At 46.5% G+C, this 13,155-nt stretch overlaps 1 protein-coding gene across 1 annotated transcript in view; it reads right to left on the bottom strand.

The window, feature by feature from the left end:
- Positions 1-1,361: 1,361 nt before the first annotated feature.
- Positions 1,362-13,155, bottom strand: part of LOC139375443 (phosphorylase, glycogen, liver) — a 40,692-nt gene continuing 28,898 nt past the window's right edge. The window contains exons 15-20 of the mRNA XM_071117233.1: positions 10,186-10,244; positions 7,442-7,583; positions 4,933-5,140; positions 4,395-4,529; positions 4,162-4,228; positions 1,362-1,777 (exon numbers count right to left, since the gene is read on the bottom strand). Coding sequence (XP_070973334.1) covers positions 1,589-1,777; positions 4,162-4,228; positions 4,395-4,529; positions 4,933-5,140; positions 7,442-7,583; positions 10,186-10,244 — 800 coding nt within the window. The 3' untranslated portion in view covers positions 1,362-1,588. The remainder of the gene's footprint in view (positions 1,778-4,161; positions 4,229-4,394; positions 4,530-4,932; positions 5,141-7,441; positions 7,584-10,185; positions 10,245-13,155) is intronic.

The raw sequence follows: 13,155 nt of genomic DNA, 5'->3' as shown, positions 1-13,155 counted from the left end.
GGTATGTAGCAGACTGTTGCTTGTTTATTCTGAAGGTATGTAGCAGACTGTTGTTTGTGGATTCTGAGGGTATGTAGCAGACTGTTGTTTATTCTGAAGGTATGTAGCAGACTGTTGTTTATTCTGAGGGTATGTAGCAGACTGTTGCTTGTTTATTCTGAAGGTATGTAGCAGACTGTTGTTTATTCTGAAGGTATGTAGCAGACTGTTGTTTGTTTATTCTGAAGGTGTGTAGCAGACTGTTTGTTTATTCTGAAGGTATGTAGCAGACTGTTTGTTTATTCTGAAGGTATGTAGCAGACTGTTTGTTTATTCTGAAGGTATGTAGCAGACTGTTGTTTATTCTGAAGGTATGTAGCAGACTGTTGTTTATTCTGAAGGTATGTAGCAGACTGTTGTTTATTCTGAAGGTATGTAGCAGACTGTTTGTTTATTCTGAAGGTATGTAGCAGACTGTTGTTTGTTTATTCTGAAGGTATGTAGCAGACTGTTGTTTATTCTGAAGGTATGTAGCAGACTGTTGTTTATTCTGAAGGTATGTAGCAGACTGTTGTTTATTCTGAAGGTATGTAGCAGACTGTTTATTCTGAAGGTATGTAGCAGACTGTTGTTTATTCTGAAGGTATGTAGCAGACTGTTGTTTATTCTGAAGGTATGTAGCAGACTGTTGTTTATTCTGAAGGTATGTAGCAGACTGTTGTTTATTCTGAAGGTATGTAGCAGACTGTTGTTTGTGGATTCTGAAGGTATGTAGCAGACTGTTGCTTGTTTATTCTGAAGGTATGTAGCAGACTGTTGTTTATTCTGAAGGTATGTAGCAGACTGTTTGTTTATTCTGAGGGTATGTAGCAGACTGTTGTTTATTCTGAAGGTATGTAGCAGACTGTTTGTTTATTCTGAGGGTATGTAGCAGACTGTTTGTTTATTCTGAAGGTATGTAGCAGACTGTTGTTTATTCTGAAGGTATGTAGCAGACTGTTGTTTATTCTGAAGGTATGTAGCAGACTGTTGTTTATTCTGAAGGTATGTAGCAGACTGTTTGTTTATTCTGAAGGTATGTAGCAGACTGCTTGTTTATTCTGAAGGTATGTAGCAGACTGTTGTTTATTCTGAAGGTATGTAGCAGACTGTTTGTTTATTCTGAAGGTATGTAGCAGACTGTTTGTTTATTCTGAAGGTATGTAGCAGACTGTTGTTTATTCTGAAGATATGTAGCAGACTGTTATTTTGCATCAGTTAAGGTGTTTTACAAACAAAACTCAGTTTATTGAGCTAAAGGGGCAATCTGGGATTTGACTCATTTCAATACATGGTTAAAACATTTCAATCTCACAGATGGACTTGCCTCCATAGCTGCGTTTATACATTTGGGAGTGGCTATCCCTCAGCTGTTTACCAAAAGTAGCGTGGTGACTGCTTTGTTGTTGTCTGAATCCCAGATTGTCCCTTTAAAAAGAACACGAGGCGCTTCTGGGTGACGTTTCCCTAGATACAAATCTAGAATCCACTTCCCCTCAACCATTAGAAAAAAAACTGACCCAAGATCAGCGTCTAGGGGCAATGTCACCCTACACCACACCAGGCAGCCTCACTTCTCCGTCAGCACCCTGGCGGTCTCCTCCAAGGCCTTGCGGGGCTCGTTGGGGGGTGGGATCTTCAGATCAGTAGGCTCCACCCCCCACACCTCAGTGGCATAGTCGGTGATGGTGCGGTCGCTAGAGAACTTTCCGGAAGCAGCGATATTCTTGATCGCCATCTGCGTCCACTCCTTAGGATTCTATAAGAAACAACATGAATAATATATATCATACTGTATGTCATCATATAATACAAAAGTATAATTTATAATATATATTATCATAGTAATATATAAGTAAAGTGTACTTACACTTGGTCACTTAAAGTAAGTGCATTCAGTTAAGGTAGCTAAGACAACCACATCTCCAAGGTATCTAAGACAACCACATATCCAAGGTAGCTAAGACAACCACATATCCAAGATAGCTAAGTCAACCACATATCCAAGGTAGCTAAGACAACGACATCTCCAAGGTATCTAAGACAACCACATCTCCAAGGTATCTAAGACAACCACATATCCAAGGTAGCTAAGACAACCACATATCCAATATAGCTGAGACAACCACATATCCAAGGTAGCTAAGACAACCACATCTCCAAGGTATCTAAGACAACCACATATCCAAGGTAGCTAAGACAACCACATATCCAAGATAGCTGAGACAACCACATATCCAAGGTAGCTAAGACAACCACATATCCAAGATAGCTGAGACAACCACATATCCAAGGTAGCTAAGTCAACCACATATCCAAGGTAGCTAAGACAGCGACATATCCAAGGTAGCTAAGACAACCACATCTCCAAGGTAGCTAAGACATCCACATATCCAAGGTAGCTAAGACATCCACATATCCAAGGTAGCTAAGACAACCACATCTCCAAGGTAGCTAAGACAACCACATATCCAAGGTAGCTAAGACATCCACATATCCAAGGTAGCTAAGACATCCACATATCCAAGGTAGCTAAGTCAACCACATATCCAAGGTAGCTAAGACAGCGACATATCCAAGGTAGCTAAGACAACCACATATCCAAGGTAGCTAAGACAACCACATCTCCAAGGTAGCTAAGACATCCACATATCCAAGGTAGCTAAGACAACCACATCTCCAAGGTAGCTAAGACAACCACATATCCAAGGTAGCTAAGTCAACCACATATCCAAGGTAGCTAAGACAACGACATTCACTACACAGTGCATACGTTATTTACATAAGTATTCAGACCCCTTCGCTGTGAGACTCAAAATGGAGCTCAGGTGCGTCCTGTTTCCATTGATCATCCTTGAGATATTTCTACAACTTGGAGTCCACCTGAGGTAAATTCAATTGATTGGACATGATTTGGAAAGGCACACACACCTGTCTATATAAGGTCCCACAGTTGACAGTGTATGTCAGAGTAAAAAACCAAGCCATGAGGTCGAAGGAATTGTCCGTAGAGATCAGAGACAAGATTGTATCGAGGCACAGATCTGGGGAAGGGTACCAAAACATTTCTGCAGCATTAAAGGTCCCCAAGAACACAGTGGCCTCCATCATTCTTAAAAGGAAGACGTTTGGAACCACCAAGACTCTTCCTAGAGCTGGCCACCCAGCCAAACTGAGCTCAACAAAGTACTGAGTGAAGGGTCTGAATACTTATGTAAATGTGATATTTTAGTATAAATATTTTTGGAGAAACCCGTTTTTGCTTTGTCATTATGGGTTATTGTGTGTAGATTGATGAAGAAAAATGTAATCCATTTTAGAATAAGGCTGTAACGTAACAAAATGTGGGAAAAGTCAAGGGGTCTGAATACTTTATGAATGCAATGTATATACACAAAAGTATGTGGACACCCCTTCAAATTAGTTATTCGACTATTTCAGCCACACCCGTTGCTGATCGGTGTATAACATCGAGCACACAGCCATGCAATCTCCATAGACAAACATTGGCAGTAGAATTACCCGTACTGAAGAGCTCAGTGACTTTCAACGTGGCACCATCATAGGATGCCACCTTTCCAACAAGTCCGTTCTGCCCTGCTAGAGCTGCCTCGGACAACTAAGTGCAGTTATTGTGAAGTGAAAATGTCTAGGAGCAACAACGGTTCAGCCGCGAAGTGGTAGGCCACACAAGCTCACGGAACGGGACCGGCAAGTGCTGAAAGCGCGTAAAAATAATCTGTCCTCGGTTGCACCACTCACTACCGAGTTCCAAACTGCCTCTGGAAGTCATAATGATGATTACCTGATAAAGTAATTAACTAGAGGTACATGAGGGATAATGATGATTACCTGATATAGTCATTAACTAGAGGTACATGAGGTATAATGATGATTACCTGATAAAGTCGTTATTAACTAGAGGTACATGAGGGATAATGATGGTTACCTGATATAGTCATTAACTAGAGGTTCATGAGGTATAATGATGATTACCTGATAAAGTCGTTATTAACTAGAGGTACATGAGGGATAATGATGGTTACCTGATATAGTTATTAACTAGAGGTACATGAGGGATAATGATGATGACCTGATATAGTCATTATTAACTAGAGGTACATGAGGGATAATGATGATTACCTGATATAGTTGGCTGACTTTCTCCTGGCACTTTATGTAACCCTCATAGTCTGCAAACACCTTGAAGCTGAAGAGAGAGAGTCAGTCAATGCCAAGACCACACACACACACACACACACACACACACACACACACACACACACACACACACACACACACACACACACACACACACACACACACACACACACACACACACACACACACACACACAGTGAAGTAACTGTACCTACCGGTCGTGGTTGAAGAGCATGTTGGTGACGTCTTTGAAGAGCTCTGGTTGTTTGGGGCTGAAGAATCCTCCCTGAATCTGGTCAACGGCTTGCTTCAGTTCTGGGATGTTGTTGTAATATGTCATGGCATCGTAGCTTTAGAGGAGAGGACAAAGTAGAAACCGGTATTAATACGTCACACACACACACACACACACACACACACACGCTACAACAGGAAATACATTTTTGATGAAGTAAACAATGCTAAAATGAACTATTAAGTCAGTGAAGTTTGGCGTCACCCAATTTTACGGTATTGTTGATCATCATGTAACGTTGCATAACGTGGAACCCATCGACACTGTATTAGATTGTGGAAAACCAAAGTGTGTGTGTTCCCCCTCTACGTCCATCTGTGTGTGTGTGTGTGTGTTCCCCCTCTACGTCCATCTATGTGTGTGTGTGTGTGTGTGTCGGTGTGAGTTACCCCTCTACATCCATCTGTGTGTGTGTGTGTGTGTGTGTGTGTGTGTGTGTGTGTGTCTGTGTGAGTTACCCCTGTACGTCCATCTCTGCCACGTCCTCCACCCTCATGCCGAAGATGAACATGTTCTCCTCTCCAGCCTCCTCGGCCATCTCTACGTTGGCTCCGTCCATGGTGCCGATGGTGAGCGCTCCGTTCAGCATGAACTTCATGTTGCCAGTGCCGGACGCCTCCGTGCCAGCTGTGGAGATCTGCTCAGACAGGTCTGTGGCTGGGATGACTGTAAAGGGGAAATAGATGACTGTAAGGGGGAAATAGATGACTGTAGGGGGGGAAATAGATTACTGTAGGGGAGGATAGTTGACTGTAGGGGGGGAAATAGATGACTGTAGGGGGGGAATAGATGACTGTAAGGGGGAAATAGATGACTGTAGGGGGGAAATAGATGACTGTAGGGGGGAAATAGATAAGAGGAGGGACAACTTGCACAATTGGTGGCTGACTAAATACCACTGTATATAGTAGATAGTACCTTTCTCAGCCAGGGAGACTCTGTAGTTCTCCAGGTAGATATATATATATAGTAGATAGATATATAGTAGATTGTACCTTTCTCAGCCAGGGAGACGCTGTAGTTCTCCAGGTATATATATATATAGTAGATAGATATATAGTAGATAGATATATAGTAGATAGATATATAGTAGATCGTACCTTTCTCAGCCAGGGAGACTCTGTAGTTCTCCAGGTAGATATATATATATAGTGGATAGATACAGTGCCTTGCGAAAGTATTCGGCCCCCTTGAACTTTGCGACCTTTTGCCACATTTCAGGCTTCAAACATAAAGATATAAAACTGTATTTTTTTGTGAAGAATCAACAACAAGTGGGACACAATCATGAAGTGGAACGACATTTATTGGATATTTCAAACTTTTTTAACAAATCAAAAACTGAAAAATTGGGCGTGCAAAATTATTCAGCCCCTTTACTTTCAGTGCAGCAAACTCTCTCCATAAGTTCAGTGAGGATCTCTGAATGATCCAATGTTGACCTAAATGACTAATGATGATAAATACAATCCACCTGTGTGTAATCAAGTCGCCGTATAAATGCACCTGCACTGTGATAGTCTCAGAGGTCCGTTAAAAGCGCAGAGAGCATCATGAAGAACAAGGAACACACCAGGCAGGTCCGAGATACTGTTGTGAAGAAGTTTAAAGCCGGATTTGGATACAAAAAGATTTCCCAAGCTTTAAACATCCCAAGGAGCACTGTGCAAGCGATAATATTGAAATGGAAGTAGTATCAGACCACTGCAAATCTACCAAGACCTGGCCGTCCCTCTAAACTTTCAGCTCATACAAGGAGAAGACTGATCAGAGATGCAGCCAAGAGGCCCATGATCACTCAGGATGAACTGCAGAGATCTACAGCTGAGGTGGGAGACTCTGTCCATAGGACAACAATCAGTCGTATATTGCACAAATCTGGCCTTTATGGAAGAGTGGCAAGAAGAAAGCCATTTCTTAAAGATATCCATAAAAAGTGTCGTTTAAAGTTTGCCACAAGCCACCTGGGAGACACACCAAACATGTGGAAGAAGGTGCTCTGGTCAGATGAAACCAAAATTGAACTTTTTGGCAACAATGCAAAACGTTATGTTTGGCGTAAAAGCAACACAGCTCATCACCCTGAACACACCATCCCCACTGTCAAACATGGTGGTGGCAGCATCATGGTTTGGGCCTGCTTTTCTTCAGCAGGGACAGGGAAGATGGTTAAAATTGATGGGAAGATGGATGGAGCCAAATACAGGACCATTCTGGAAGAAAACCTGATGGAGTCTGCAAAAGACCTGAGACTGGGACGGAGATTTGTCTTCCAACAAGACAATGATCCAAAACATAAAGCAAAATCTACAATGGAATGGTTCAAAAATAAACATATCCAGGTGTTAGAATGGCCAAGTCAAAGTCCAGACCTGAATCCAATCGAGAATCTGTGGAAAGAACTGAAAACTGCTGTTCACAAATGCTCTCCATCCAACCTCACTGAGCTCGAGCTGTTTTGCAAGGAGGAATGGGAAAAAATGTCAGTCTCTCGATGTGCAAAACTGATAGAGACATACCCCAAGCGACTTACAGCTGTAATCGCAGCAAAAGGTGGCGCTACAAAGTATTAACTTAAGGGGGCTGAATCATTTTGCACGCCCAATTTTTCAGTTTTTGATTTGTTAAAAAAGTTTGAAATATCCAATAAATGTCGTTCCACTTCATGATTGTGTCCCACTTGTTGTTGATTCTTCACAAAAAAATACAGTTGTATATCTTTATGTTTGAAGCCTGAAATGTGGCAAAAGGTCGCAAAGTTCAAGGGGGCCGAATACTTTCGCAAGGCACTGTATATAGTAGATCGTACCTTTCTCAGCCAGGGAGACTCTGTAGTTCTCCAGGTAGATATATATATATATAGTGGATAGATATATAGTAGATAGATTTATAGTAGATTGTACCTTTCTCAGCCAGGGAGACTCTGTAGTTCTCCAGGTAGATATATATATATATAGTAGATCGTACCTTTTTCAGCCAGGGAGACTCTGTAGTTCTCCAGGTAGATGACCTTCAGTTTGCTTCCCACCACTGGGTCTTTGTTGACCACATGTCCGACGGCCGTGATCAGCTTGATGATCTTCTTGGCCATGTGATACCCTGGGGCAGCCTGTAGAGGGAGACGATGCTCTCAATGGTGAACGTGGCTAAAGATGGAAGACTTCAGAAATATATATGTTTTTATATATTTTTAATAAAATTTGTAATTCTTATTTACAATGACGGCCTACCCCGGTCAAACCTGAACGACGCTGGGCCAATAGCGCGCCGCCCTATGTGACTCCCAATCACGGCCGGATGTGATACAGCCTGGATATGATGTCATTGTTTCAGCATTATCGGCTTGAGTTTTTAAAAACTACGGTGTGCGATATGGATAAATGTGCCAATAAATCAACACAATCTACTTTTTCAGTTTTACAAATTGCAGGCGTCTTGAAACTAAAATTGGGTTCACGTATACTCTGCTAATGACCATACAAAAACTCTAAAGGAGCAATGGAGAGCCATGTACGAAACGGAGAACTAAACCAGGAATGTGTGGTAAGTAAAATGGGGGCCGCCATCTTTATACACCTCAGCTGTTCTCCTTTATGAGTCCCAAATGGCACCCTAAACTTTTTCCCTTTTATAGGGCACTACTTCAGACCGAGGGTTTATGGGGCTCTACTTCAGACCGGGGGTCTATAGGGCTCTACTTCAGACAGGGGGTCCATGGGGCTCTACTTCAGACCGGGGGTCCATGGGGCTCTACTTCAGACCGGGGGTCCATGGGGCTCTACTTCAGACCGGGGGTCCATGGGGCTCTACTTCAGACCGGGGGTCCATGGGGCTCTACTTCAGACCGGGGGTCCATGGGGCTCTACTTCAGACCGGGGGTCCATGGGGCTCTACTTCAGACCGGGGGTCTATAGGGCCCTACTTCAGACCGGGGGTCCATGGGGCTCTACTTCAGACCGGGGGTCTATAGGGCTCTACTTCAGACCGGGGGTCTATAGGGCTCTACTTCAGACCGGGGGTCCATGGGGCTCTACTTCAGACCGGGGGTCTATAGGGCTCTACTTCAGACCGGGGGTCTATAGGGCTCTACTTCAGACCGGGGGTCCATGGGGCTCTACTTCAGACCGGGGGTCTATAGGGCTCTACTTCAGACCGGGGGTCCATGGGGCTCTACTTCAGACCGGGGGTCTATAGGGCTCTACTTCAGACCGGGGGTCCATGGGGCTCTACTTCAGACCGGGGGTCCATGGGGCTCTACTTCAGACCGGGGTCTATAGGGCTCTACTTCAGACCGGGGGTCCATGGGGCTCTACTTCAGACCGGGGGTCTATAGGGCTCTACTTCAGACCGGGGGTCAATAGGGCCCTACTTCAGACCGGGGGTCCATGGGGCTCTACTTCAGACCGGGGGTCTATAGGGCTCTACTTCAGACCGGGGGTCTATGGGGCTCTACTTCAGACCGGGGGTCCATGGGGCTCTACTTCAGACCGGGGGTCTATAGGACTCTACTTCAGACCGGGGGTCTATAGGGCTCTACTTCAGACCGGGGGTCTATAGGGCTCTACTTCAGACCGGGGGTCTATAGGGCTCTACTTCAGACCGGGGGTCTATAGGGCTCTACTTCAGACCGGGGGTCTATAGGGCTCTACTTCAGACCGGGGGTCTATAGGGCTCTACTTCAGACCGGGGGTCTATAGGGCTCTACTTCAGACCGGGGGTCCATGGGGCTGTACTTCAGACCGGGGGTCTATAGGGCTCTACTTCAGACCGGGGGTCTATAGGGCTCTACTTCAGACCGGGGGTCTATAGGGCTCTACTTCAGACCGGGGGTCCATGGGGCTCTACTTCAGACCGGGGGTCTATAGGGCTCTACTTCAGACCGGGGGTCTATAGGGCTCTACTTCAGACCGGGGGTCTATAGGGCTCTACTTCAGACCGGGGGTCCATGGGGCTCTACTTCAGACCGGGGGTCTATAGGGCTCTACTTCAGACCGGGGGTCTATAGGGCTCTACTTCAGACCGGGGGTCTATAGGGCTCTACTTCAGACCGGGGGTCCATGGGGCTCTACTTCAGACCGGGGGTCTATAGGGCTCTACTTCAGACCGGGGGTCTATAGGGCTCTACTTCAGACCGGGGGTCTATAGGGCTCTACTTCAGACCGGGGGTCCATGGGGCTCTACTTCAGACCGGGGGTCTATAGGGCTCTACTTCAGACCGGGGGTCCATGGGGCTCTACTTCAGACCGGGGGTCTATGGGGCTCTACTTCAGACCGGGGGTCTATAGGGCTCTACTTCAGACCGGGGGTCCATGGGGCTCTACTTCAGACCGGGGGTCTATGGGGCTCTACTTCAGACCGGGGGTCTATAGGGCTCTACTTCAGACCGGGGGTCCATGGGGCTCTACTTCAGACCGGGGGTCTATAGGGCTCTGGTAAAACTTAGTGCACTATTTCAGACACAGCACTTTTTTCTCTCTCTCCCTCCCTCCCTCTCTCCCTCTCCCCCTCTCTCTCTCTCCTTCTCAAAACCAATCTGAGGAGAAGATCCACAGTTCCTTCCTTAGAGCCTTCTCCTCCAATTAATTTTATAAAAGACGAGAGGGGAGAGTAGGTGGGGAATCATGGGAAGACTCCTAGGCTAAAGGGAAAAAGAGAAAGAGTCCTAGGCTATTCATGTAATTGCTTTTGAGATGAGTGACTCACATACGTACCTTGCCACCAATGATCACAGTCCGGGGAACAAAAGGTGCTTTTGGGTTCTTCTTGATGCCTTCAAAAAAATAAAAAATAAAAAAAAGATGACTTGTTCACACTTTAAACAAGGTATTACATATTATATCTTAATTAAGCCTTCATAACCCTTTATAAGGCCTACATAGAAGCTTCACAAATCATTTATAAGCAGATGTCATTCTATAATCAAGGTGAAAGCTATGATCCCTTCTATCCACTATGAAGGTGTTCCTAATGTTTTTACACTCAGTGTAGGGTACTGTGGTCTAGATAGGGGATAGGGTGCTGTGGTCTAGATAGGGGGGTAGGGTGCTGTGGTCTAGATAGGGGGGGTAGGGTGCTGTGGTCTAGATAGGGGATAGGGTACTGTGGTCTAGATAGGGGATAGGGTACTGTGGTCTAGATAGGGGATAGGGTGCTGTGGTCTAGATCTGGGGGTAGGGTGCTGTGGTCTAGATAGGGGGTAGGGTGCTGTGGTCTGTATAGGGGGGGTATGGTGCTGTGGTCTAGATGGGGGGTAGGGTGCTGTGGTCTAGATGGGGGGTAGGGTGCTGTGGTCTAGATGGGGGGTAGGGTGCCGTGGTCTAGATAGGGGGTAGGGTGCCGTGGTCTAGATAGGGGGTGGGGTGCCGCAGTCTAGATAGGGGACGGGGTGCTGTGGTCTAGATAGGGGACGGGGTACTGTGGTCTAGATAGGGGATCGGGTGCTCTGGTCTAGATAGGGGGGTAGGGTGCTGTGGACCCTGATCTCTCTTTTGAAGAACATATCAAGACCATTTCAAGGACAGCTTTTTTCCATCTACGTAACATTGCAAAAATCTGAAACTTTCTGTCCAAAAATGATGCAGAAAAATTAATCCATGCTTTTGTCACTTCCAGGTTAGACTACTGCAATGCTCTACTTTCCAGCTACCCGGATAAAGCACTAAATAAACTTCAGTTAGTGCTAAATACGGCTGCTAGAATCTTGACTAGAACCAAAACATTTGATCATATTACTCCAGTGCTAGCCTCCCTACACTGGCTTCCTGTCAAGGCAAGGGCTGATTTCAAGGTTTTACTGCTAACCTACAAAGCATTACATGGGCTTGCTCCTACCTATCTCTCTGATTTGGTCCTGCCGTACATACCTACACGTACGCTACGGTCACAAGACGCAGGCCTCCTAATTGTCCCTAGAATTTCTAAGCAAACAGCTGGAGGCAGGGCTTTCTCCTATAGAGCTCCATTTTTATGGAACGGTCTGCCTACCCATGTCAGAGACGCAAACTCGGTCTCAACCTTTAAGTCTCTACTGAAGACTCATCTCTTCAGTGGGTCATATGATTGAGTGTAGTCTGGCCCAGGAGTGGGAGGGTGAACGGAAAGGCTCTGGAGCAACGAACCGCCCTTGCTGTCTCTGCCTGGCCGGTTCCCCTCTTTCCACTGGGATTCTCTGCCTCTAACCCTATTACAGGGGCTGAGTCACTGGCTTTACTGGGGCTCTCTCATGCCGTCCCTGGAGGGGGTGCGTCACCTGAGTGGGTTGAGTCACTGATGTGGTCATCCTGTCTGGGTTGGCGCCCCCCCCCCTTGGGTTGTGCCGTGGCGGAGGTCTTTGTGGGCTATACTCAGCCTTGTCTCAGGATGGTAAGTTGGTGGTTGAAGATATTCCTCTAGTGGTGTGGGGGCTGTGCTTTGGCAAAGTGGGTGGGGTTATATCCTTCCTGTTTGGCCCTGTCCGGGGGTGTCCTCGGAGTGGGCCACAGTGTCTCCTGACCCCTCCTGTCTCAGCCTCCAGTATTTATGCTGCAGTAGTTTATGTGTCGGGGGCTAGGGTCAGTTTGTTATATCTGGAGTACTTCTCCTGTCCTATTCGGTGTCCTGTGTGAATCTAAGTGTGCGTTCTCTAATTCTCTCCTTCTCTCTTTCTCTCTCTCGGAGGACCTGAGCCCTAGGACCATGGCCCAGGACTACCTGACATGATGACTCCTTGCTGTCCCCAGTCCACCTGGCTGTGCTGCTGCTCCAGTTTCAACTGACCTGAGCCCTAGGACCATGCCCCAGGAATACCTGACATGATGACTCCTTGCTGTCCCCAGTCCACCTGACTGTGCTGCTGCTCCAGTTTCAACTGACCTGAGCCCTAGGACCATGCCCCAGGAATACCTGACATGATGACTCCTTGCTGTTCCCAGTCCACCTGACTGTGCTGCTGCTCCAGTTTCAACTGACCTGAGCCCTAGGACCATGCCCCAGGAATACCTGACATGATGACTCCTTGCTGTCCCCAGTCCACCTGGCTGTGCTGCTGCTCCAGTTTCAACTGACCTGAGCCCTAGGACCATGCCCCAGGAATACCTGACATGATGACTCCTTGCTGTCCCCAGTCCACCTGACTGTGCTGCTGCTCCAGTTTCAACTATTCTGCCTTATTATTATTCGACCATGCTGGTCATTTATGAACATTTGAACATCTTGACAATGTTTTGTTATAATCTCCACCCGGCACAGCCAGAAGAGGACTGGCCACCCCACATAGCCTGGGCCACCCCACATAGCCTCATTCCTCTCTAGGTTTCTTCCTAGGTTTTGGCCTTTCTAGGGAGTTTTTCCTAGCCACCGTGCTTCTACACCTGCATTGCTTGCTGTTTGGGGTTTTAGGCTGGGTTTCTGTACAGCACTTTGAGATATCAGCTGATGTACGAAGGGCTATATAAATAAATTTGATTTGACTTGATTTGTCTAGATAGGGGGGGTAGGGTGCTGTGGTCTAGATGGGGGGTAGGGTGCTGTGGTCTAGATAGGGGGTAGGGTGCCGTGGTCTAGATAGGGGGTAGGGTGCCGTGGTCTAGATAGGGGGTGGGGTGCCGCGGTCTAGATAGGGGACGGGGTGCCGTGGTCTAGATAGGGGGTAGGGTGCCGTGGTCTAGATAGGGGGTAGGGTGCTGTGGTCTAGATAGGGGGTA

The sequence above is a fragment of the Oncorhynchus clarkii genome, chromosome 19 (genome assembly GCF_045791955.1).
Source record: "Oncorhynchus clarkii lewisi isolate Uvic-CL-2024 chromosome 19, UVic_Ocla_1.0, whole genome shotgun sequence".
NCBI lineage: Eukaryota > Metazoa > Chordata > Actinopteri > Salmoniformes > Salmonidae > Oncorhynchus > Oncorhynchus clarkii.
The sequence above is the reverse complement of the archived record's forward strand: the minus strand, read 5'-3'. Positions and strand labels throughout refer to the sequence as shown.